At 44.7% G+C, this 25,790-nt stretch overlaps 1 protein-coding gene across 1 annotated transcript; it reads left to right on the top strand.

Annotated features, from left to right (window-relative positions):
• Positions 1 to 765: 765 nt before the first annotated feature.
• LOC146200784 (uncharacterized) lies at positions 766 to 4,008 on the top strand. Its single transcript, XM_084595595.1, has one exon. The coding sequence runs from the start codon at positions 1,874 to 1,876 to the stop codon at positions 3,962 to 3,964; it is 2,091 nt and encodes a 696-aa protein (XP_084451721.1). The 5' UTR covers positions 766 to 1,873; the 3' UTR covers positions 3,965 to 4,008.
• The last annotated feature ends 21,782 nt before the right edge of the window (positions 4,009 to 25,790 follow it).

The following is a 25,790-nucleotide window of genomic DNA, read 5'->3' as shown; positions in this document are numbered from 1 at the left end:
GACCACTAATATGCAAGGGGATGAAGATCAACATGCATACTTACGTAAAAAGTTCCTTCGTGCTCCTGTGGGTCACCCAGACGAGTCGCCACGCCACGCCAAAGTTGAGCCTAAAACAAAGCAAGCGCTTCCGTAGCCGACGGAGACGAACCACGAAATGACCGGGGGAATAATGGGATAACGGGTTTGCGCGCTAAAGGGATGCCCAGGGATGCCTACAGGGATAGTGCGTAAAGCAGTGGAGAACAGCTCTTTGAAGCTGAGTGCTGACAACGGCACCATGATTTGTTTTTATGTTCTTACTGCACTTCAATTTTTTTTTAAAGAGCTACACATCGTGTTTTTTTTTTTTTTTTTTTTTTTTTTTCAAGTTACGAAAGCAAACACACGCGTGTTTACCTAATGCCGTGGTGCTGAAGTAGATGAAGTTGTAAACGAATGGATGTTATAAAGGAAATATGCATTATTTATGCTCATGGGTAAAATTGCTGTGGCTATATCTAATTTACGTACCGCTCGTAACGTTAAATCATTTTACTTTTTTCTGCACAATGTTGGCTTTCTTTCGTGACAACTGTTTGCAAGCCTTTTTTTTTTTTCTTCTTCTTCTGCACAGTGTTGGCGCTTTTTCGTGACAACTTGCATCCGGGTATTTCTTTTTCTTTCTCTCTATCTCTCTCCATGCGTCCGGATCGAGGAGGTTCTTTGCATAGTGTAAGAGAGTAGTGCTTCGAAGTCTGGGCCGCGAAAAAGCTCGGCTGGTGTGCTCGGAAGAGGCCGCCAGAGTCAGTGGACGGAGCAGCGGCAGGCGCGCTGAAATTTTGTAACCTCAGTTAGCATTCAGGCACCTCTAACATGATATATGCTTCTTTTCGTTATGTAAACACCTAATTCTGAGCTGGTATAAATTTTCACACTGCCTTCTGCGCAAATAAACTGTATTTGCTATTCCTGTATGGGAAACGTCTGTGCTCGAGCAGAAGACGCCTGGCGCGCGCGGGGCATCGGAAGCGCATACAGTGATATGCAATTAAAGTGTCATCCCGTTATAGTGCGCCGCCAACACTCTTTCTTGTACTTTTTGTATCGGCATCAGATGTTTCGTAGACAGCTTATACCTACGGCGTATATGTATACTCATACGTGCTTGCCGATAGTTGATATGCATCCCAAGCTTACACCAATCACATGCGCAGTCGTTTTCCTGCGCTTCATCGCTTATACTTTTTTTTGTATCTTACGTGGTGTTTTAGAAGTATCCTGGTATAGATGGATGCTGCTTTTCACAAACGAAAACTCTGAAATCAATTATTACACCATTTAACATGTGCCGTAACACGATATACGCGTGAAAGCAGCGCCAAACCGCTACTTCTATATGTTCTCAGCTCAGTACCGTTATATAAGCAGTTGCTCTAGCTGTTAAAGTATACATTGAAATCTAGCCAAGCGCGAAGGAGACAGTTGTTTCGAGAATTAGGGGTCTAATTGTTGAGTGGAATGCGAAAGTAGTAGTTTCATGCAAGCGAACATCATACGCGTCGAAATGAAGCGCCTGTGGCAGGTTCGCCCAGTTAGAAGCGCCAGCAAAACGAGCGACCCTCAGCACCGGCACTGCCCTTGGCGGCCGCTCCGTGCGGAACAGTACAGTTATGGTGACCATAGTTCAGTGCACTGGCGCCCACACTAAGTGGCTGCTTCGGCTTCGCACGGCGCCTTCGGAGCACCTCTTTCTTCCAACGTGGTTCCGAGCGCGCGCTCGCTTGTCATCGCTGTGTTTTTGTGGCGTAGAGGTGCGGCCCGTATCCATCTGTTGTCTTTTTGTGCACCTGTTTCGGTCCTCGTCTCTCACCGCTGAGCGTTGCGTTTCGTCATGAGCGCAAAAAGGCGTAAGTACCGCATCGTCGAGAAAGAATACCGGGAGATCTTGCAAGAGCTCGGTATTCCGGGGCGGCCGGTCGATTCTGCGTCGTCACGCTTAGAACGCGGGGACAGAAAACAATCTCAGAGTGAAGCACCGTTACTCGACGTTCGCACCCTGCCACCGTCCGAAGCAACCACGCGTCGGAGAATCGGAGTCTGCGCCGACGACGCTTGCACCAGTAGAAGCGGGCCACCTGCAGATCCACCAGCACCATTTGTGCGCGAGTGTGATAATGCATCAGGGAGCAGCACATTGAGCACAGCCAGCAGGCTAAGTGATGAGGCTTCAAGCTCAGACCTTTCTATGGATGATTCATATGCTGCAGAACATTCAAGAAATGATCATGCCACAAGCTCGGAAGAGTCAAGTGATGAGACATCTAGCAGTCCAGCGGCTGAGAATGTGGGTCAGCCTGATGAAAATTTTCTTCATAGTCTCTCGGCGACTGAGGAGTTGGCTGTCATAGCTAACAAGCACAACATCACACATGCTTTGCTTAATGATATGCTCGACTTTTGCCGTCGTCGCGGGATTCCGGAGCTCCCAAAAGATGCAAGGACCGTGCTGCGGACGCAAAGGAGATCACAGCTGGAGCAGAATGACACATTTGCTCATTTCGGCCTTGCCAAAGGCATCCAGCAAGCGATTGGGCAAGGACCTGTGCCCGAGAACATCAGGCTGCATGCTAACATAGATGGCCTGCCGTTGTATAAAAGCAGCCAGACTGGTTTGTGGCCAATACTTTGCCGCATAACGAACTTCAAGAACTCTGCACCATTTATGGTCAGTGTGTACTGTGGTGCAGGGAAGCCACCTTGTCTGGAGCAATTTCTCGCTCCATTCCTAGACGAAGTCTACAGTCTGAGCAGCAGCGGTTTACTTGTGAAAGGGACTAGTGCCACTGTGACACTGACAGCTGTGATCTGCGATGCCCCAGCAAGGAGCTTTGTAAAGGCAATTATAGGACACGGAGGCTACCATGCTTGTGAAAGATGCAGCCAAAAGGGTCGCTATGTGGAAAACAGGCTCACATTTCCTGACCTTCATGCACCGCAGCGAAGTGATGTATCATTTCGTGCACAAGAAGATAAGCGGCACCACACTGGTGTTTCCCCTTTCACCAAGTTGGATATTGATATGGTGGCATGCTTTCCTACGGAATACATGCACCTTGTCTGTCTGGGTGTAATGCGGCGGCTGTTAAGAAATTGGGTCTCGCAAGGGCACGCTGCCCGACTGAGCAGAGATGAGCGAAGTGAACTCAACAACAGGTTGCGAGAAACAGCTAAAGCCTTTCCAAGTTCCTTCCAGCGAAAACCCAGAGGAACAGAGGAGTTGGATCGTTGGAAAGCGACTGAATTCAGAACATTTCTGCTCTACCTAGGACCTGTTGTTCTGAAATCTCTCCTGCCCAAAGAAAAGTATGAACACTTCCTACAGTTACATGTGGCTTTGCGAATACTCGCTGCACCTGAATACCATGTAGTTCTGAACAGCTTTGCCCGGGACTTGCTGAGGTATTTTGTTCAGCAGTTCGGTGTACTATATGGGGTGAAGCAGCTGGTGTACAACGTACACAGTTTGGTGCACTTGGCAGAGCAGTGTCTTCAGCATGGGCCTGTGGATGATTTCAGTGCTTTTCCTTTCGAAAGTTACTTAGGAAAGGTTAAGAAGAAGCTGAGAACTACGAACAAGCCACTGGCACAGCTCAGCCGCAGAATGTCAGAAGCAAGGGAGTGCACACAGACTTGTACAAGAGTTGACCGACATGTGAAAGTGGGCGACTGCTTCTTAATAGACAACTGTGCTGTTCTCATTGCTGAAGTGCATGAAGATAATGTCAAGGCTGGCATCTTGCCAAATGGCAGAGATTTCTTCAAAACACCAATTGAGAGCTCTCGGCTACACATAAGGCGTTACAGCGCTCTCAGTCAAGAGGCTAAGATGTGGCCTCTCTCGTATATCAGGAACCAAGTTCAATGCTTGAAGCTTAAATACAAGCGAGGGCACATTATTTTTCCTCTTCTCCACTTGCAGTGAAATCTCTTATTGCTGTTGGTTTGCTTTCATGCCCAAAAGCAACTTAGGCTATGAGAACCGTCATAGAGGAAGTTTGTTTTGGTTTGTGGGTTTAACGTCCCAAAGCGACTCAGGCTATGAGAGACGCCACAGTGGAGAACTCCGGAAATTTCGACCACCTGGGGTTCTTTAACGTGCACTGACATCGCACAGCACACGGACGCCTTGCTTTTCGGCTCCATCGAAAAGCGGCCGCCGATACCGAGATTCGATCCTGCATCCTTGGGAACAGTAGTCAAGCGCCGTAACCACTGCGCCATCCCGGCGGGTACCATACAGGAATTGTCTGGGAAGCTGTTCCACTTTGGGGTTCTTTGATATGCACTGACATCACACACTACATGGGCTCCTTGCTTTTTGCGTCCATTGAAAAAAGGCCGCAAGATAAAACTCACTTCCTTGGGTTCAGCAGCCAAGCGCCCTAACCATTAAGTCACTGCGACGGGTCAGATGGCTATTTCAGCATGAAAAAATATGTACCTCTATCAAGAGGGAACAGCATGGTATGCCTCCGTGTCTTTTGCCTTCATCGAAATGCTGCTGAGGATCGGACTTGCAGCCTCATATTCAGATGCAGGCCACAGTTATTGGTGCCAAGGACAGCAACTGGTAGATCATCATTTCTTACAGCCTCACATTGGAGCTTGGACTTCGAAGATAACGGCTCTTTTCAGAGCCACCCAAACGTGCTGGCAGGGCTGCAGTTGGGCCTTCGACTGCTCCCCATTTCCACCAAAATCTCTCATTCTATTTAATAAAATAGACATACAGAATAAAACAATGAAGGATTTAGCACACAAGGCTATATTAATGTGGATTGATAAGTTTTGGGTGAGAGAAATTGGTATATGCGGCATAACTGCATGAAGTGGTGCACAATGGACATTATTACAAAAAATTAATGTAATAGGAGGATGTAACTTAATAGACCTCATAGCTCTAGTGTCCCTTTGAGATGTTAAACTTCACAAATCACAAATTTGTTCACCTGTTTGATATATTACTCCATTTTCATGACAGGTTACTTTCACTGAAGATAGGGCTTTTATATGCTAGATTACATACAGATATTTACAGGCATTTCTGGCAGCATGTGCTCTCACAATTAAAGTGCAGTGCAGATGTATAGGGTGACACATTGCATTTCATTCCTAAAAACTGCAAGAATAACATTAAAATAACACTGGCTTCTGCAAATAAAGGGAAAATCGACTGATCATAAGAATATAACATTGATTCAAAAATAGAGGGGTTTGGCATTTATCACATTACCACATGCCAAATAAGTCCTGTGCTCTGACATCAACCAGTTTGGCTCCGTGCTCCACGTACAAAGCATATTGTGCACAAAAGGATAAGTGAAGTTAACTGGTCATTGATGATGGTCAAGTGGAAATGTCAGCTTCCTTCCTCTAAGCTGTGAATAGTCGTAACACTCCCAAACCAGCATTCATTTTTGACTACAGCCCCATCAGCAACCATGGTTAATGAAGTTCCTGGCTGGACAGTATCCCAGGATACTTAAGGCTTTTTTTTTTTCCACTGCTTTTTCGCTACAGGAAACACTCGTGAAGGAACTTTTTCAAGTGTGTATTTTTGTCAGTCTCATTTGCACGCTTTAAAAAGTTGAGAGGGCTCATATTTCCTTTTGTACCATACACATTGCTGTGGCAGGAAATGACGTGTTCATGAAGTTATCGTAGTCATGCAAGTTTCTTTGGCCATAAGTTTTTGGTCCTGAAAGGGTCATAAACCCCCGTGCCCAGTATAATAGATGTGTTTGCAGTGTCCAGGAAAGCAGATCTGAACTGCTGTAATGACACACATGTGGGTCATGCAACACTTCAGTTTGCAATAGTACTCACCATTTAATCAAATATTTATTTCGGCTTTTTTTTTTTTTTTTAAATTTAGGTCATTCAAGGGTACTGCCTGATTGCCACAGATGCAATGCTAAAAATTATGAGTAACAACCTCAGAACCTAATGATCGGTTAATCAGGAGTCAATCATTTCAACTGTGAAGAAAACAAATAGCTTTCAATTACGGCTGAGAAACTCCATTTGTCTTTCTTACTGTCATGCCTACCTACCTTGAAAAGAAAGTCTGCAGATTCACAGTACTTAAAAAATGCTCACATTCAGTTATGTGGGCCAGCTGCATAATGAAAGTCTCAAATAAATAACGTGATGAGTCAGAAAATAAAAAATGTCCATGTTCCTAGCACTGTTTTAATATAATGCCCAACCAACTCTCTCAACAAGCCACTTTGCAGAAAATAAAGTTTAGTACAAAAAGATTCATCGTCGTCATCGTCCTCATCGTCATCAGCCTGACTATACCCACTGCAGGGCAAAGGCCTCTCCCATATTTCTCCAATTAACCCGGTTCTGTGCAAGCTACATCCACTTGACCCCTGCAAACTTCTTAACCTCATCCGCCCACCTAACTTTCTGCCACCCTCTGCTACGCTTTCCTTCCCTTGGAATCTAGTTTGTTACCCTAAGCGACCACCGGTTATCCTCTCATAGCACTACGTGTCCTGCCCATGCCCATTTCTTCTTCGTAATTTCCACTAGAATGTCAGTAACTTGAGTTATTTCTCTGACCCACTTTGCAGCTTCCTATCTCTTAATGTTACCCCTACCATTTTTCGTCCCATAGCCCTCTGAGTTGTCCTCAACTTAAGTTGAACCCTTTTGGTTAGCCTCCACGTTTCAGCCCCATAGGTGAGTACAGGTAATATGCAACTGTTGTGTACTTTCCTCTTGAGCAATACCGGTAAGCTGCTAGTCATAATCTGCGAGTGCTTACCAATGCGCTCCATCCCAATCTTATTCTTCTTGTTATTTCCTTTTCATGGTCTGGATCTGCAGTTACTACCTGTCCTAAGTAGACATAATCGCCTACCACTTCCAGTGCTTCGCTACCTAACGTAAACTGCTGTTCCTTCCCGAGGCTGTTGAACATTACCTTAGTGTTCTGCATATTGATTTTTAAGCTTACCTTTCTACTTGTCTAGGTCATCGATCTTTATTTGCAGTTCATCCCCCAAGTTACTTTAGCAAGGCAATGTCATCAGCAAATCGCAAATTACTGAGATATTCTCCATCTACCCTTATCCCTAACTGCTCCCATTACAAATCTCTGAACACTTCCTCTAAGCAAGCTGTCAATAGTACTGGGGAGATCGTGTCTCCTTGCCTAACACCTTTCTTTGTGCAGAACTATGGTTGCTGTGCAGCCACTATATATAGTATCTTCCAGCACTTTCACGTACGGCTCGTCTACCTCCTGATTTCGCAATGCCTGCATCACCGCCGAGGTTTCAACTGAGTCAAATGCTTTTTCATAATCAATGAATGCTATGTATGAGGTCTGGTTATATTCCGAGCATTTTTCTATCACCTGGTTGATGGTATCGATATGATCAATAGTAGAGTACCGTTTCCGAAAACCTGCTTGATCCTTTGCTTGATTGCAGTCTGAGGTTGTCTGATTCTATTAGCGATTATCTTAGTAAATACCTTATATGTAACAGACAGTAAGCTGATTGGTCTGTAATGTTTAAGGTCCTTAGAGTCCCCTTTCGTATGAATGAGGATAATGTTTGCATTCTTCCATGGTTCCGGTACCGTCGATGACACCAGGCACGGCGTATACAGGGTGACCAGTTTTTCTAGCACGATATCCCCACGCCCTTTAACAAATCTGTAGTTATCTGATCCTCTCCAGCTGATTTCCCCCTTTTCATAGTTTCTAATGCTTTCTTGACCTCGTCCTTCATCACTGAAGGAATGTCTGACTATTTTTCCCTACCGCCAATCTCATAACGGTCCTGACTACTTTGGCTACTGTAAAGATCTATATAGAACTCCTTGGCTACTTTGACTATCTTGTCCTATTCGTGATGACGTTGCCCGCCTTGTCCCTTATCGCATGCATCTGGCTTTTGCCTATGCCCAATTTCTTTTTTACCGCTTTAAGGCTCCCCCCATTCTTCACAGCTTGCACAATTTTCTTTATGTTATACTTCCTTATATCGGCCACCTTGCGCTTATTGATTAGCTTTGATATCTCGGCCAATTCTATCTGGTTTGTTGGATTTGAAGCTTTCATATTCTGGCATTTCTTAATCAAATCTTTCATCTCCTTAGACAGCTTAACGGTATCCTCTCTAACTATCCTGCCGCCTACTTCTACAGCGCACTCAGTAATGATATCTCTGAAGTCACTGTTCATTGCTTCTAGGGTAATGTCGCCATCCTCGGTTAGAGCTGAATATCTATTCTGTAGCGAGATCCTGAACTCTTCTGCCCTCACCGCTAATTCGTTGGTGGGTTTCTTTCTTACTAATCTGCTGCGTTCCTTATTCACATTTAGGCTAATTCGGGACCTCACCATCCTGTGGTCACTGCATCTCACTTTCCCAATTGCCTCTACATCTTGCATAATGGTGGGGGTTGAACATAGTATGAAGTGAATTTCATTTTTAGTCTCCCCATTTGGACTTTTCCATGTCCATTTCTGGTTCTTCCGTTTGCTGAAGAAGGTATTCATGATTCTTAAGTTATTGTGCTCTGCAAACTCAACTAGTAACTCCCCCCTGCTATTCCTAGAGCCAATGCCATAGTCACCTACTGCCTGGTCTTCTGCCTGCTTTTTCCCTACTTTGGCATTGAAGTCGCCCATTAGTACAGTATACTGCGTCTTTACTTTTTGCATTGCCGATTCTACATCTTCATAAAAGCTTTCAACTGCCTGGTCATCATAACTACATGTGGGTGCATAGGCCTGTACAACCTTCAGCTTATACCGCTTATTAAGCTACTATGCCTGCCACCCTCTCATTAATACTATAGAATTCATCTATATTGCCCGCTATGCACTTATTGACAAGGAAACCTACTCCTAGATCTCGCCCCTCCGGTAAACCTCGATAACACAGTACATGCCCATCCTTCAGTACGGTATATGCCTCATTCGGCCTCCTAACCTCACTAAGCCCTATGACATCCTATTGCTGCATACTCTCTAGTTCCTCTAACAGCACTGCTAGACTTGCTTCACTAGCTGGGGTTCTAACGTTAAACGTTTCCAGGGTCAGTTTCTAATGGCGGCCTGTCCAGCGGAGCCAGAAATTCTTAGCACCCCCTGCTGCGTCACAGGTCTGACCGCCGCCGTGGTCAATTGTTTCGCAGTCGCTGGGGACTGAGGGCCGGGGTTTTATAGTAATTCAAGTAATACATAAATAGAGGTTCTTGGGGAGCCCTATAAACACTCCAAGGAACCCTCAGGCTCCATGGAAACAATTTATAGAATATATTAGGTTAAAGGAACTAAAGCAGTGCCCCGTAAACCAGCATCCTGCTATAACTAGAGTGAAATAAGCTTGTAACTGCTGTACTATGCCATAAACAAGAATGCGATCAAGAGGAGTTACACAAAGGCAATCAATGATGAATAATACAAGGCAAAAGATGACCTGCCAATCTTTAGCTTGCTGAAATTTCTAGCCTACGCGAGAAAGTGCACTGGTCTTGCATGTAAAACGTGCTTTCCAGCTCAGTGCTCTTTAGGAACTTTTTAGCATTTCGGTAAGGAAACCACAATACTAGTTACAGCACCTTAAAGGTTATTGATTTCGTGAAGGATGCTCCAACGAATATTTACTCAATGTGAAAAATATTAAAATAACGGTTGCATTTTAATGCAATACCCTGAAGTGAGCAACTGCAAATAAGACCATGTGCAAATAAATATATGGTGAATATATGCCACCAATTCATGACTTATGCAAATGATAGTATGTATGAGTGCAGAGGTGCAAACATTATAGTACACATTAAATAAAGCTTAAGACATGCGCTTGAACATGATGATCTAAGTGGAAAACTGTATAGTTTATATAATGAAATTTATTATTGGCACCATTCCTGGCACGGTTATGCAAACTGCAGGGGCATATAGACTCTTGGTGTTGTGCAGCTGGCCTAGTCTTGTGATATCCATTGCTACTGTATGCTTGCATCATTCCAGATTTCATTTAATTACCTGACTAGTTTCAAGTGACATAGTGAAGTATCACAAGGCCTAGAGGATATTAGAGGACGAATACAGTACTGAAAATCTCTTCTAGGCCTTGTGCTGTTAAGCAGCCTCAGTTGAAACTACGTCTGACCAACTTGCCCACTTGTTCTTATCATTACCTGACCATGTGATAAAGTTATTCAAATAGAACAGCCATAATTGCAAGAAAAGATGCTTCATGACTGTGTTGGTCAGCTGCACTCGATCAAAGTGAAGGCTGCAGCCCAGGCCTCATCTCCAAGGGTAGGGGGAGGGGGCCCATTCTTACCTGCTCCATATATGGACTCATAAGCAATGAAACTTATGAGCAACAGGTTTTGGAGAGAAAAAAACAGAATGAAGAGATAGGGCCTCCACCTAATTGGACTTAATTGTTTAGCAGTTGGTGAGACCTTGTTGAGCTGCAAAAGTAGGAATTCCCCACCACTCTCGGAGCTAGTCCCTTTCACGTGAGGTTATCTGCACCAATTGCTTATAGGATTGGAGAGTGTTTCCTGTTGGTCCCTCTATCCTGTGGTGGTGCATAACATAAAAAAATATGCAGTTGGAATAATAGAGGAAATAAGAAGGAAAATTTCCACTGCCAGCATTTCTATTACCCTACATATCTCTCACGAAGTTCCTTCAGTTCTTTTCTGCCACTTTAGGGGAGGAAAATAGGCAAAGTCAGAATGAGTCCAAGAATAGGATAGAATAGTATTTGTTACTTCTATGTCTGAATGTTAATTACTGCGCTTGTATTCTGTGTGCTGCTAACGCACCACTCTTGCACTAATCACAGGGATCACATCTTGATTTTTTTTTTATGTTTGTGCAGTTAGAATGAAACGGAGTATACTGCAGAAGTGTAGTATGGGATTGAGGAAGGAACAACACGGGGGTGGGGGGTAGGGGAGTTACATGCACTTTAGCCTAGGGCCCCCGTTTTCCTTAATCCAGCACTATTGGTCAGTGAATGTCAGTGAGGATCTGCTGAATGCAACAGATGTTTCAATGATAACATGCAAGCCTCTGCGTGTCACTTGGCACAGATGTATCCAAAGACTAACTTCCTTTTATTTTCCTTGTGAGGCTGTTAATGCATGCAATCACCATATTGCCTTTTTTGCAGAATTGAATGGTCACAAATGCAATACTCGCCATGAACCAGTGGTGCTGATAATATTGCACAACTATCATTTGGTTCAGGTTATCATAATTAGCAGAAGAGCTGTTCCTACCATGTGGATGAAATTATGAGAATTATGAGAGGGCTTCAGTGCTGCAGGTGGAGCATCAGTTAGAAATGTAGTCCTGAGCAGTTATTGTACTGGTAACAACTAATTCTGAACAAGGCAGGCTAGTTATTTCAACCAGCCATATGGAACTGTCATACTATATAATTTTTGTTCTAGGTTAAACTGGATTGCTGTTATCTTATATTATTACTAGGCTTGTATCAATGGGATGCTGTGTAAAACTACATGTCAAATGAAAGGTAATGATTTATTAGTTCTCCACAAGTGTGCAGCTTTAGAGGTCAGAATTTCATGGTGGCTCTAACCTGGTGCATATGAGTCTAAATGCAGTGTACAGTACAAAATGTTGCACATGAAGGCAAATTTATAAAAGAACGTGGAAATATCTTTTTGTCTTCATATCGGTGTGGACCTGGAATCTTAACTATACTGTGCAAAACTTATTCACTTCTCTCGTCTGTGATGGTATATCTTCAGAAGCAGCCATAAATGCTGCCTTCAATTTGGATCTGTACTCAATTCAATCTGAAATGTGTACTGTGGGAAAAGTGAATTTTTATAAAAGTGTGCAGTACGTCTCATTACTCTCTCAGTCCGAGACATTCAAAGTTCATGAACTTATTTCAATGAAAGAACATACATTCAGTTTCTTCAGTGGGCAAATTTTCTTATCAAGACGACAGTGTTACAATGAAAACGAAAAACTTGATAGGTGTTCATGAGCTAATTGCAGCGAGACATTTATCATTTGAAGTGTCAACTCACACTCATCACAAAACTGACAAGTGTATGCCCTTATACAGTTTATCCAAGTTATTCTATACCTAACCTACTGGAGTCACATAAGATATATGAAAACGTGCCTTATATTAGAATACAGCTTGGTAAACATTCATTCGCACAGGCGTGTTGTGAGCTTCCTGTAATGCCCTGTTCCATCAGATCTGATGGATGAAGTGAATACAATTAAACTGCTAGATAGCGTGCAGTGACCGTACACATCTCAAATTAGTATCCATCCTTTTTGATAGCAACAACGGGTTCTATGTGCATAATGCTGACGAATATCGAGCAAAGTAACCTGCGCGTATCTCGGCATAGAACGTGCGATCAAGCATTTTATTGGAAGCATATACACCATGATTTTATAATGCATTTTATTGGCTGCCTTGATGTATCTGTCCGTGCCGTACGAAGAAGGCAAATTGATTGTGCACCTATTACAATTTCTTGCTGCACACCGAATACACTACAAGTTCAAGAACACTAGAGCTATGGCTTTCATCAGTTTCAGATGGTGTGAACTTTTCAGCGGTTAAAATATTGTGATCTATTACTCTGAAAACATTATTTGTTAGGTGCATATTACAGGTTCTGGTTTGCTTTTCTCCTTGCACATGAAAGGAACAAGCATGTGAATGCCAAAGCAAGGTTTATATTTTTCTTTCCTCAGCTGTACATGTTGGTGGAAGTCGCCTGGCATTCAAATTTGTGTTCAAGCTCATCCTGCCATTTTTGAAATGATGTTGTTTAAGTAAATGCATTTATGTAACTTCAATGCTAGCAGAAAACAATGGAAATGCTTAATTACTTGTGGATGTTTCATTTTGTGTAATTGTGCCATCACGAATCTCAATCGTGTTATGAGCATTGCAACGTGTCAGCAATAAATGACACATCTATAGACACTTTTTCCTTTTGATTATGCAGTGGGAAGTTAGCTACTCTAAATAATATAGAACTTCCATCCTTACTCGTCTTCAAGAGCAGATGTAAGCATTAGATGATAGCAAGGAAGATGTAGCACATTCTGGAGGATGAAGAGAAAAGTTAGCTCTTGCAAGTGCTACTAAAGTGTGGCGGAATGGACACTTCATTTGGTGTCATTTTAGGGCCATTTTTTTAAATTTACACCTGCTGCACCAGTGCAGCAAAAATACATTATAGGTATCTGACATTTCCTACACTGGTGTAGCTGGTTTAGGTTGAACAAATGGCCCTTTTGTCATAAGCCAATGTCGTCTTGGCACCGAAGTTCTGCCATGTATATGTGTTCTTGTGCAGTTTTGCTAATGTCATAGAAGTACTGACAAAAGCGTTGGTGATATCCAAGTGCATGACCAAACAGCAAATCTAACGGTATAATCGAGTTGCTTCTATAACTTGTTTCTGTACCTAGTTATTTAAATTTGAACCAAAAGATCAGTTGTGGAGGCAATTAATTTGCAGACATATATCTGACTGAATTTGTTGAAAATGAAATATAGCCAGTAAGGCGAAGTTCTATCAAACCTGCACGCTAAATATGCTTCTGTTACTGCTGAGCAGTCTCATGTCACAGTCACTTCAATAATTGCATGACTGCACATTGCTTTAAAGGACGAATAGGAGACAATCAAAAGGGGGCACTCGCATGCCTCCGAAGAAACTTTGCGCATTTTCACTTAAAAAAAAAGAAAACTGTTAAAGGGGCTATGGATACAGGTACATCGCAAGGACCTGATGCGTTTTTTTTTTTCAGATACGGCTGTATTTAAGTGCTGTAACTAAAAATGCGTCGCACCAGCCTAAAGATTTACCCCGGGTACGTCAGTATTTTAAGTTCGGCATATCTGACATATCAACTGAGGTTTTCGCATAGGTTTGGTACGACAGATACGATGCTGCACATATGTGCTTCGATCTACTATTGGTAGTAACTATAGGACAAACCAAGTTGACACAACTGCTCAAATGTGAGCCGCGTGGTGGGTAACTTTAGCGACTGTTTTTCTTGTGTCTACACACTGCCCGAAATGCGGCGATTGGTGTCCTATTCGAAGTTCGAGTGTGCCACCAATAAATTGTCAGTTTGTGCTGCGCGCGTGCGTGAAAACCAGCGTGTCTTCCGTTTGTATACACTGCTTCACACAAGTCGCTGGACAGCAGCGTTGAACTGTAGTATTTATTTCTGGCTATTTATATGGGGATTTACCGAAGTGTGACGACGGCTGAGGGGCGCCACTCGATCGACTCGCGCTACGTTGAACCTACAGGGGTTTGCTGCTTGCTGTACGCGAAAATTTCGCCAGAGAAACTGCTTCGTATGGAAACAGATCGATCATTCGCGCTACCTGCTGTATACAATCGCATGCATTGCGATGCAGCACGTCTTCGCCTCGACATTCCTCGACGGCCTGCTCATGGTCAGCTCTTGTATTTGTATCAGATATAAATGTTTTCCACCACCACCTGCTGGTCATCGCCAAACGCCTCTAGGAGATTTGGCGTGCACGTAAAGAAGTAGCAAAGAAGTTTCATACACAGATCACAACTTTTTGTGTTGTGCCGGCGCTCAGTCTTCGGCGATCGGTGCAGCAGATCGAGATGACACTTTATTTTGAACGGCTCGCGAATGTGATGCGTGTACCTGCTGGTACACATACGTAGCTTCGCCTACAGCCAGCGCGCGCGTATAAGTGACAGCAATGCGCGCCGTACACAACTCTTTTCAGCAGCTCCACGAGAGTCTCGAAGACTGGGCGTCAGGTATACGCGCTATAGCAAGCGATTAGATAGGTAACAAATGGACATACGTTACTTCAGCTGCATTACCTTGTGTTGACGACCGCCTGCTTTTGCCGAGAATCGAATGGGTATACGGATCGAGGTATCCTTTTTTATGGATAATTACTGCAGTTAACGCAGAAGATATACATGTATATATCCCACAAGCTGCGAGCTCATGTACGCCATGCAAAATAATATCGCGTCGATCTCGCAGAGTAAGAAAAAGTCGAACGACGCAGCAAGCGATGTTCCTCTGTAGCAAACGTTTTAACGCGGCGCGGCCTACTTCGGAAAGCAATTGTAGAAAATTAATTGTCTAGTATACTGCCGTCGTCCAAAAATGGCACAGTCAGTGCAGGGAAAAATTTTGAAAAACTTGTCCGTTATTGCCAACTTCAAAGAATGGCAGATCCAAGGCAGGGAGAATGTCCGAGAAACTGGTCCATTATTGCCATCTTCTAAAAATGGCAGTGCTAAGATAGGGGATACATCGGATAAATTGGTCCAATAATACCATCTTCTAAAAGTGGCTAAACCAAGGCTGGGAACACATTCGAGAAACTGGTCCAATAATGCCATCTTTTAAAAGTGGCTAATCCAAGGTTGGGAACACATTCGAGAAACTGGTCCAATAATGCCATCCTCTAAAAGTGGCTGAGCCAAGGCTGGGAAAACATCCGAGACATTGGTCCAATGACGCCAACTTCTAAAGATGGATTAGCCGAGGCTGGGAGTACATAGGCAACGCGGGGCCTTCACAGGACCGACGTTTGCCAGCTCAGGCCCAACGTTGGACCGTCGTCATGTGCTGCTTGGGATCCACGCTTGCTTTTTTCACTTAGCAGTGCGGAAAAATGAAAGAATCGAAGGGGGGGAGGTAGGCTGGTCATCGCAGGCAGCACGGTTTCAAGTGAGTGATGGCTTGGAGCTGCTTCGGCAAAGCACAGAGCAGTATGCACGCTTGCTTTTTTTACTTAGCAGTGCGGAAATGATGAAAGAATCGGGGGGCAGGCTGTCCAACGGGCATGGTTTGAAGTGAGTGATGGCTTGGAGCTGCCTCGGCAAAGCACAGAGTGGTATGCACGCTTGCTTTTTTTGTGGCACCGAAGGTTTGACTGCTTCTGTGTCCGCACATGGGCTGGTTTTGTACCTTGAGTTAAGCCCCTCATGTGATAAAAGCCTGGGTCGGCTTGGGGCATTAAACCCCATAAAGCAAACCTTATGCGAAACATCTTGTATAATTTCATTGCTTAATCTAACGTCAAAATTTACGTGCCCTTTAGAAGATGCTCTGTCTTGACAGAATTACTTTTTTTGCGTCACTACAAAACTGCATGTGTATGGGCGCATATCGGCGTGCGTGTGCGCAAATAACTCGCACTCTGGTACTCAATATATATGCAGCCCCGCACACGGCAAGTACTCTTACACATTGTTTTTAGACTGAAGAAATCAAACGCACCATCTCTGCGGCATGCTGCGACAAAGCAGACTCACGACTCCAGAATCCCCGCATCGCATTGCATACCGCCGCCCCACCAAACTATCGGAAGAAACAGAACGAAAACAACACATTGCAAACGCACAGAATCGGTGAGCACTACACTCCCGCTCATCGCGTCTTTTGACTGAGCAGCATGCCTCTGTAGAAAAAAATCTAGGAGATATGTGTATGGGACATATACGCTACGTCACCCATGTGTCACGTGACTGTGCACCAGGACGTGCAAAAATATTCTCCCACAAGGCTTTTACTATATAAGATAGGTGACGCATTGAGTTTTGCAAAGGGTCCAAGTAGCTCATTGTGCTCCTACTTTCACCCTGGCCAATTCAGGGGGTGAGAGGCACTTAAGAGCACAATTACCTACTATAATCTATATGATCTCGAATAGGCCAGGTGCAGCAGACAGCTTGTGAGATTGAGTATAGTGACAGGAAATCTTCACTTCATAAGAATACATTCACTTCAACTCCACGCAGCCCTGAATGCCTGCTTTTTGTTTATTGGCAGTTATGTGACCTTGAGGGCTCATAGACTGGCACTCAACTTGTAAACACTTGACATCTTATCATTTTCTCTCTCTGTGGGCTTTCTTCTGCGGGTTTACAAGCTTTTTACTAAAGTGGATACAGTGAGTATGAACAGATCTGTTCTCTGAAGCATTGGCTGAGTGACAGCCCAGGTCAACGCTGGTTAACTTAGAACTTCTGGCGCATTATTTTTTCTGGGTATAGCTTTGGCATCCCTCCTGACATCCCAGCTTCTGACAACAAGTATGCATATTCATGGCCTATCACTAACTCCAGTGCTGTAATTGATCATCACATACTTCTGTGGTGCTGCACATTTTAAGTTGTCACTGTATATGAGCAGTGTTTCAGAACCTACTTAGTGCTGAGCTACGGTACAAATTTGAGGACTAATAGTAAGTTTGTTCTGCGTGGTGGCTTCCACAGACAAGGACACACTTGTGGGGAAGGCATGTTGCGTACATACCTGCAGCCAACCCTTCCGATTTTCTAGAAAACTTCAGATTTTTGACCAAACTTTCTGATTGCACGATCACTGCCCTAAATCTTTCGATAAGGGGCTTCTGCCTGCAAAGGATGGCTTTTGCGGACCCGGCACCGAGAAATCAGCAGCCGCATTATAATTTCGAGCATCTTTATCAGAGGCCACACAAGCATAATCGGCATCATTGGCTAAGCAGGAAATCAATCAAAGCAGACTTTAGCCGAGCAAAATTAGGTGTCGCTGGCTGCGAAAACAGTTGGCGTACTACGTTTCTTGTAGGCAGGGATGCACAGCTAATGCAGCCACAGTAAATATAGATGCTCTGCTGGCTTCGCTTTTGATCTTAGCTAAGGGCAGCCACTCAGTGTACTTGAGGTTAAAGGCTTTGTCCAAATGTCATGTTATCTGATCCTTCTTATTGAGCTCAGCCGCATGCCTTATGTTACCAAGCTGCTCTATGCTCAACTATGGCGTGATTGCCCTTCTTTCGGAACCAACGCAGCCAACAACGGTCACGGACGAAATTACGTGTAAAAGGGCTAGTTATGGGTTTGCATTAAAAAACTTAAACAGCGCTCCGATGGTGCTGGGACAAAAATGTGGTTGTGGGCATGCAGATCAATTTTGCGTTGGCTATAGAGACGTAGTGGGAACGCTCGGTGGCGGCCTGCAGATATCTCGACGGACGCACACCTTTAGACATGCATTGCATGCTTGCTGCTGCATGTGTTTATACTTAGGATGTTTAGATTAGGACGCATCAGACACTGCCTGAAAGTAGCAGCCCCCTCCTCCTTTTGTACACAAATGCTGCCTCCTCCCCATGTTTGTTCTTAGCAAGTACGTATAAAGGACGCTGGGGCCACTAGTAGTGCTATTGAGCCTTGTGAACAATGTCAACATCTGTGCTACAGGCATCAGTGGCTAGCTTGTCACATCAGGGTACTATGTACGTCTTCGGACACACGGTGCTGTCAAAGCGGTTGGTTCACTTGTTCTGTGGAGAGATATTCACGGTAGGCTGAAGGCATGGCTTTTCAAGTGCAGTGACCATTGTGGCTCCTAGCTTTACTTGGAAACTGAAATCAGCAAGTTGAATTTGTTGGTTTGGGTGTATATGTAGCGAAGAAGCACGCATATTTTCTTCCCTCGCCCCTGAGCCCTGCAAGCTCAAAGATCCAGTGTAGCAACTTCAAACGAAACCTTAGTAAACAAATTTGGTCACTAAATTTCACAGCATTTCTTAATGCATACTTCATGTTCTACATGAAAGTATCACAGCGGCAGCGACATATTGCCTGAAATTACGCATTTTCAGCTGTTTTTCACAGCTGCCTTTTCATGCAGCCTGGGAAAATGTTCTGTTAGCCTGTGAATATTGAGTTTGCTTCTGAATGTTCAGAGGACTTGACATTAGGACATGAGTGTTTTGCGTGTGGAATATTTAATTTAAATTTTACCCTTGTGGCCGTATTCAAAAACATGTCTCCACTCGACGCTACCTCAGCTCCATAAAGTGAAGAAAAAAGTCTGTTCTCTACTTAAGGTTCAGTTCAGATCCTTGAATGCTTTTCAGCATTTCCTCCGACTTACCCTTCAGAAATATTTCTCCACTCCAGACAGCACAAGTGGCATACGGGGACAAGACTAATGGCGAATTCGAGTGGGAGAGCAGGCGCCCTCGAGAGCACTTCTAAAGTGCTTTCAACAAGCGGGTGTCCTCCAGTGGTAGAGCATGAGTACAATCACTGGCTTCCAATGGTAGAGGAGGAGGTCTTGTCCTTCGCTTAGAGCACCTGAATTCACTGCCGGCAACTCCCTCGTCTAAATCAAGTGTAGAGGAAGTCACATGACATAAAGCATTATAACCGCGCCATCCTTTTTTTACTCGAGTCGGTGACGCTCTAAATGGCGGCTGAAAAACATTGCTCAGGTTTGAGAGTCGCTGCTGGCATCGAAAGGGCCAAAGGAGGCAGATCGCCGCGCTGTAAGAAAAAAGGCATGCAAAGCAAGCACTTCTACACGGAGTGTTTGCTTCTCGGGTTACAACTGCTGCTACTGCGGGAAGGCGGAGAATGCTGGGGAGGGAAGTGCGGTCACAATGGTCGTGGTGCGCTGCTCTCGACACGCAGAGAGCGTTCCCGTGGGAGGACAATTACACCTTCGCTCTGCATGCTCCTGTACTTCTCTGTACTGCTCGGCGCCTCTGCTCCCGTCCCCCCAACCGAATGGGCCATAAGGCCAAAGTTTGGCCCGGAAAGAGCATGCCACTACGTGTAACATGCTCATTTTCTAATGTCAAGTCCTTGTGAACAGCATCCACAAGCTGCCTTTAGAGTCACAGGCTAGTAGGTTGTAGCGGCCGCTTTTCGATGGAGACTAAAAGCAAGGTGCCCGTGTGCAGTGCGACATCAGTGCACGTTAAAGGACTCCAGGTGGTTGAAATTTCTGAAGTTCTCCAGTGCAGCATTTCTCATAGCCTGAGTCGCTTTTGGATGTTACAAAAAAAGTCACAGCCTAGTAAAATATATTTTGCAGACTGTATGAACAAGGCATCTGTGAAAAATGGCTGAAAAGAATTCACATCAACATTCACTACCAGTGACATATGGCTCATGTAGAACAGGATTTAGGCATTGAGAACTGCTCGAAGTGCTGTGAACTCTAGTGACCTAGTTGCAAATTTGCCCTCTGAGTGCTCAGCGGCGAGCGTTGAGCACATGTCAGGTGCAAAGAAGCATGTTATAGCGCATGCACCCGAGCCAACAAATTTGACTTTCTAGAAGCAAATTCCGCTTTTGTTTCCAAGCAAGCTAGGAGTTATAATTGTAAGCGCACTTGAAAAGCCATGCCTTTCACCAACTGCAAATATCTCTCCATAGCTAAAAAGACAAAATTGACACCCCCCCCCCTTCAGTACTACATCTAGACATACAGGTATATTTGAGGCAATCAGAAAGCCTTTGATGCGTGCAGCACAGGTGTTCCATGGCACAGCTGCACCTCCGGTACCTGGCTGTCTTCCTATTTACAATATGACATTCCCCACGATGGCACCACTGTCCACAGTGGTTCACAGAAACCACTGCACATGGTTCATTTGCTGTTAGCCATCAAATGCTTTCTGCAACTTGGCACTCGGCATGCTCTGAAATGTTGCTAATGTATCTGGTGATGTCTTTAAATGTGCCTACACCACAGTAGCGTAATGCGATGATCAACTACAGCATTGAAATCTGCAACTGACGATAGTTATCCATGCTCAACGTCAGCCGCAGAACCTTAGGAGGCTTGTCTTGGTTGTACTTGAAACGATGTTTCAGTATTTTCGAGTCAGATTGAGGTTCTCAGAGCCAATGGTTCAGAGAGTGGGTCTGTGAATCTTTATTGCATCCACTTTCATGAAAGGCTGGGTATGCAGTAGAACGAAGTCTGCATAGTGTGTGAAAGTTGCGATGCCCCATGTTTGCAAGTGGAAGTCTAGGTGTCCCCGTAGTGTCATTGCCACTTATAGATGTTCTGTTTTCTCATGCCCTCGAGGAGCAATTCAAGTGGAGCTTCATTTTTTTAAAAAAGGCGTCGAGGAACGCTTGGAGTAAAGGTGTTAGTCAAGGCATGTTTGTGAATATCAGTGAACTTGATCCCTATGCAGTGTTTCCACTGCCTCGGGTGGCTAGAGTATTTCTCAAGACCATATTGGAAGGAAGGTTAAGGGGCCTTCATGAATCCTAACCAAGCTTTTAGTAAACTTGGGACTTGTGCCACTTCTGCATGGCAATCTCGATCACCATTGAAAGATTCCATCATTTCACTGTAAGCTCTTGTACCCCGCTGTTGCAATCGATAATTCGCTGCTGGGCTCACATCTCCCAGCACACATCTCCAAAATGCAGTTGATAACACATCTCCAAAAGTGCACGAGTATTACTACTCGTGCACTTTTGGAGATGTGTTATCAACTGTTTTTGTAAAGTTGCAATGATGATATACTTACCGCACTGTTCAGTGTGCAATTTTGTTTTCCTTCTATGATCATATAAGTAGGATTGCATAATCTTTCATTTCAGGTTTGGTTTAATTCCTTAGCCCTGCGTGCTAAGCCATATTCAAGAATGCACACTTCTATTTCTCAAAGGCCATTTAAATCTCCAGTTTTGCACTGCTCTGTTCGCTCTAGTTATTGTAGCTTTCCATGAAGCGATGCTCAAATGTTTTTGATTGATAGGATATGGTTCAAAGATCCTTGAAATATCTGTTCGACTAAGGTATTAGATTTTGTGATGGACTGATGCTGAACAGCCTGAAATTCTTGTGTCAGTTCCTCAGATTCCGTAGTTCAGAATCGAAACTTTTTGAATTGTTATCAAACAATAATAGAGCACCGACTTACCCCTTTCTCAGAATGTTTTGTGAAGACATGAGCGGAAGTTTCAGATTTTGGAATATAGTCCTGCCTTTCTTTTGCATTTTGCAGACGTCGCACAGTGAAAACCTGTATCCAAGCTCGAATCCCACAGGCCAAGAGCAGCTGACGAAGGAAACCTGTATCTAAGCTCGAACCTGCTGGACCGAAAGCAGATGTTTTGTGACCACGGTGTATCAGCCAATAAAGCCAATCCAGGTGACCACATGTATCTTTTAGAAGCTTGCATTCTTTGCATTGGGGAGTCATCTCATGGAGAGCATCATTTCTGCAAAACATTTTGTGTCATAACTGTAGCAGACACTGATTGAGGCCTTGCACAAGGCCTAAAGCTGGCATATTAGTATTATGTGCAACACAAACATGAGGTGTGATGTAGGAGCCTTGCAACCATGCAGATTATCACCATAGCATGGTAGCATTCCCATGCCGAATGTCTCTCGTCTGAGATCAGACTGTCTTGCACCTTCAGAGTGCACTCATTCCTTGCACTAAGTGAGTGCCCACATCCGTGCACTCTGAATGTTTATAGCTATGCACAAATTTTGCCGCACACACACGGGTACAAAAGTCCTCACAGTGTGCACGCCTTCGCGCCGTGCACACGTCGCACGTTCTCCCACCGTGCACACGTCGCACGTCCTCGCATCGCACACCCTCGCATCGCACAACCTCGCGCTGTGAGGGTCGATAACCACGCACAGATAACCGCGCAGAGCCTCGCACAATATTTTCAGTAGGGAAGCGGTAGATATCCATCAATGTTTGCATTTATTTTCGTCGTAAATAATACCCCTCGTAAATAATGGCATACGCCAATCGAAAGTCTGCAGGCCAGAACTGTGTTGTGTATGGGTGTACGAACAACCAGCGCAAAATAATAATTTTGTGGGCTGAAGTGTGCCCACAACACAGCACTCCGCGTGAACACTGACGATGTGATATGTTTACACTGCAACGGTTTCCTGCATCACCCGATCTGAGAAGGCAGTGCATAGCTGCAGTCAACTGCAAGGATTTTACAGCGAGTTCCTGGTCGCGGGTTTGCTCACGACACTTTGTCGGCGGAATAAAGACTGACGTGAACGCTGTGCCCGCGCTGCACTTGGGCTTTTCTTGCCTTCGGGCCAGTCCTTCATATTAACGTGAAAGGGTTACTTCGCTATGTTCACAGATTTCAGTTCGCAGACAGTGTCCGCAGACCGCATCCGCAAAATCGTGTCCGCAGCAGTTGTGACTAATTGAGAAGCGGTAGAGGTTAATTAGTGGTGTCAATCGATAGGCGCTGACGTAATGTTGCTGCCTAAAAAACAATTGGGTCAAAATCTAATAAGGTAATTAATTACAGCCAAAAATGTAAAAGTATTCCGCAGCAGTTGTGAATAATTGACAAGTCGTAGAGGTTAAGGAGTGGTGTCAATCGATAGAGGGTGATGTAATGTTTGGGAAAAAATAATTAAGACAATACGTTAATAAGGTAACAAATGAAAAAGTAAAGGCGAAAATGGTCTAATTAGCAAATGCCTCGGCGCCACATTTAAATGTATCAAATACTAGTTATTTAAATCAATCAATTAGAGTGGCGTCACATATGTGACGTCACGCAAACTGAAGTAACAGGTGCGATGAAATGGAGGGCAACTAGAGTCTTTCAAAGACGTGGAGCCTGCTACGATATCGTAGTGATCCCGACAGTTCGAAAACACAATCGAACACAACAACAGCAAAGGCAAGGTACGCGTTCGAGGGGACGGACGCGGAACTAACAATTAAACTTGTAGATACGTATGTTGGCGATATAACACCTTTCCCTATTACGCAATACGCGGGCCCTCCGAACGAGGCCCTCGACGCATCCATCTCAGAAGCGGAGGTTACAACTGAAATCCTGAGCTTACAGACGCGATCAGCCCCCGGCTCCATTGGGTAACAAATAAAATTGTAAGAAACCTCAAAGACGCCTCCCTAACTGCACTAACCAACTACATGCAATAAGTATGGAGTAGCGGTCGTCTTCCTCAGGGGTGGAAAAGTGCCAACGTTGTGCTAATTCCAAAACCTGGCACGCCATCAAAATTGAAAAACCTCAGACATATTTCTCTAACCTCATGCATTGGAAAGCTTATGGAATGCGTCATCCAGACAAGGCTATTTTCATGGAGAAAAACATAGAGAAAAATCAATCAATCAATCAGTCGAGCCAAGGAAAGGTATACGAAGGGATTGGAGCGCAATTTGCTTGTACCAAAAACTAAAATACTTAATTAAGGCAGGTGGTAGTGGTAAAAACATTTATTGCCACAAATTGAATTATTTTGGGCAGGGGCGACTCCAGGATGGCCTCCAGTCGGGGGCGACCTCTTGAGCTCGCGTGACGAGGGCCAGTTGAGTAGTTTGTCTTGGGCTGGCCAACAGCTTGTCCCATTCCTCTGCTGAGGGAGCTGGCAAGAGTGTCTTTGGAGGGGGATTACTGGCGCATTCCCACAGTATATGGTCTTGAGTGGCCTGCGTCCCGTCATCGCAGTGCCGGCATGTAGGGTTGTATTCTCCGTTCGTAATTAACGATAATCGGTAGGGGCTACGAATGGACTTTGTAGGCGTCTGAGTGTCGTGGCTTGCGCCCGGTCGAGACCTGGGTGAGGGGCTGGGTAAGTGCATATTAGCTCGCGACAAAAGTTTGTTATCTCCGCGTATGTGCGCGGCGCATCGACGAGCGCGTCCGTTCTCGATAGATCTCCCGTCTCCCGGTTGGTTAAGCCTCGAGCTAGACGGTCGACCCCTTCGTTTCCGGAGTTACCCGCGCGAGCCGCAACCCATACGACATTGATGCTGTTATTGAGAGATTGGTTGCGCAGAATTCGCGTCGCGAGTGCGCTTGCACACTTTTTGGCGAAATTTTGAACGGCGCTCTTTTAGTCGCTCAGAATAGTTTTGGTTCGGGGATCCGCGATGGCCAGTGCGATAGCTACTTCCTCAGCCTCTCATATGAAGCTAGCATGAAATGTTATGGTGTTAATGAAGGCCTATTTTGGAGTGGCCATACATGCCCCGTATGCTCCGGTTTTGATGTGTTGAGCTGCATCCACGTACACTGCTTGTGGATCTTCCTCGTACTGTTTCTCAAGGGTCTGTGCCCTTGTCTTTCTGCGGACATCATGTCTGCCTGGTAGCATGTTTTTGGCTATTGGTTTAAGACCTAGTCGACTAGTAATGTCAGCCGATAAATGGGATGCTGTGCACACCGCCTCAGTAGGGTGTATTTGGAGCTTGTCTAGAATTACGCGCCCTGCAACCCTGCTTGACAAGCGTGCCACTTGTGCTGTCTTATGGGCTTCAATTAGTTGAGGTAGCGTGTTAAAAATTCCCCAATGCAGTAGTCGATCTGAGTTGGCGTATACCGGCAAGCCAAGGGCCGCTTTGTATGCTGTTCTAATTCTGCTATAAAGTGCAATTCGTCCCTACGACGCAGATGATAGTACGGGAAGCGTACATGATTCTGCTTATCATCAAGGCTTGAATAATCCTGTACAGATCGGCTTTTCTCATACCCCTGCGGCGTGTGGCAATGCGCCTCACCAGCCCACCTATCTGGTGCGCCGTGATGCGTAGCCGGCGTATAGCTTGTGTCCTGCGTATTATTCTGAATCAACATTTCGAGAACTCTGATCATGGCTACCGGAGGTATCGGATGGTTGTCAATGTGTACCTGGATAGGTTCTCGAGAATCTGGTTGTGCCTGTGAAGCTTGTTTGTTCCTTATAACTAAGAGTTCTCATTTAGCCGGTGAACGCGTAAGGTTGTTTTCTTGCACGTAAGACTGTACGGTGTCGATAGCTCGTTGTAATGATTCTGTAATTTCTCCATCGGAGCCAGAATTAGTCCATATATGGTGATGTCGTCGGCGTATATGGAATGCTGTTGTGTGGCATATCATCTAACAGACGCGGGAAGCCACTCAAAGCGATGTTG

Source organism: Amblyomma maculatum, chromosome 2 (assembly GCF_055883805.1).
Source record: "Amblyomma maculatum isolate TAMU_Amacu chromosome 2, ASM5588380v1, whole genome shotgun sequence".
Lineage (NCBI taxonomy): Eukaryota > Metazoa > Arthropoda > Arachnida > Ixodida > Ixodidae > Amblyomma > Amblyomma maculatum.
The sequence above is the reverse complement of the archived record's forward strand: the minus strand, read 5'-3'. Positions and strand labels throughout refer to the sequence as shown.

What these genes read in the sequence shown, in the direction of transcription:
- LOC146200784 (XM_084595595.1), top strand. Translation starts at nt 1,874, where the DNA reads ATGAGCGCAAAAAGGCGTAAGTACCGCATCGTCGAGAAAGAATACCGG.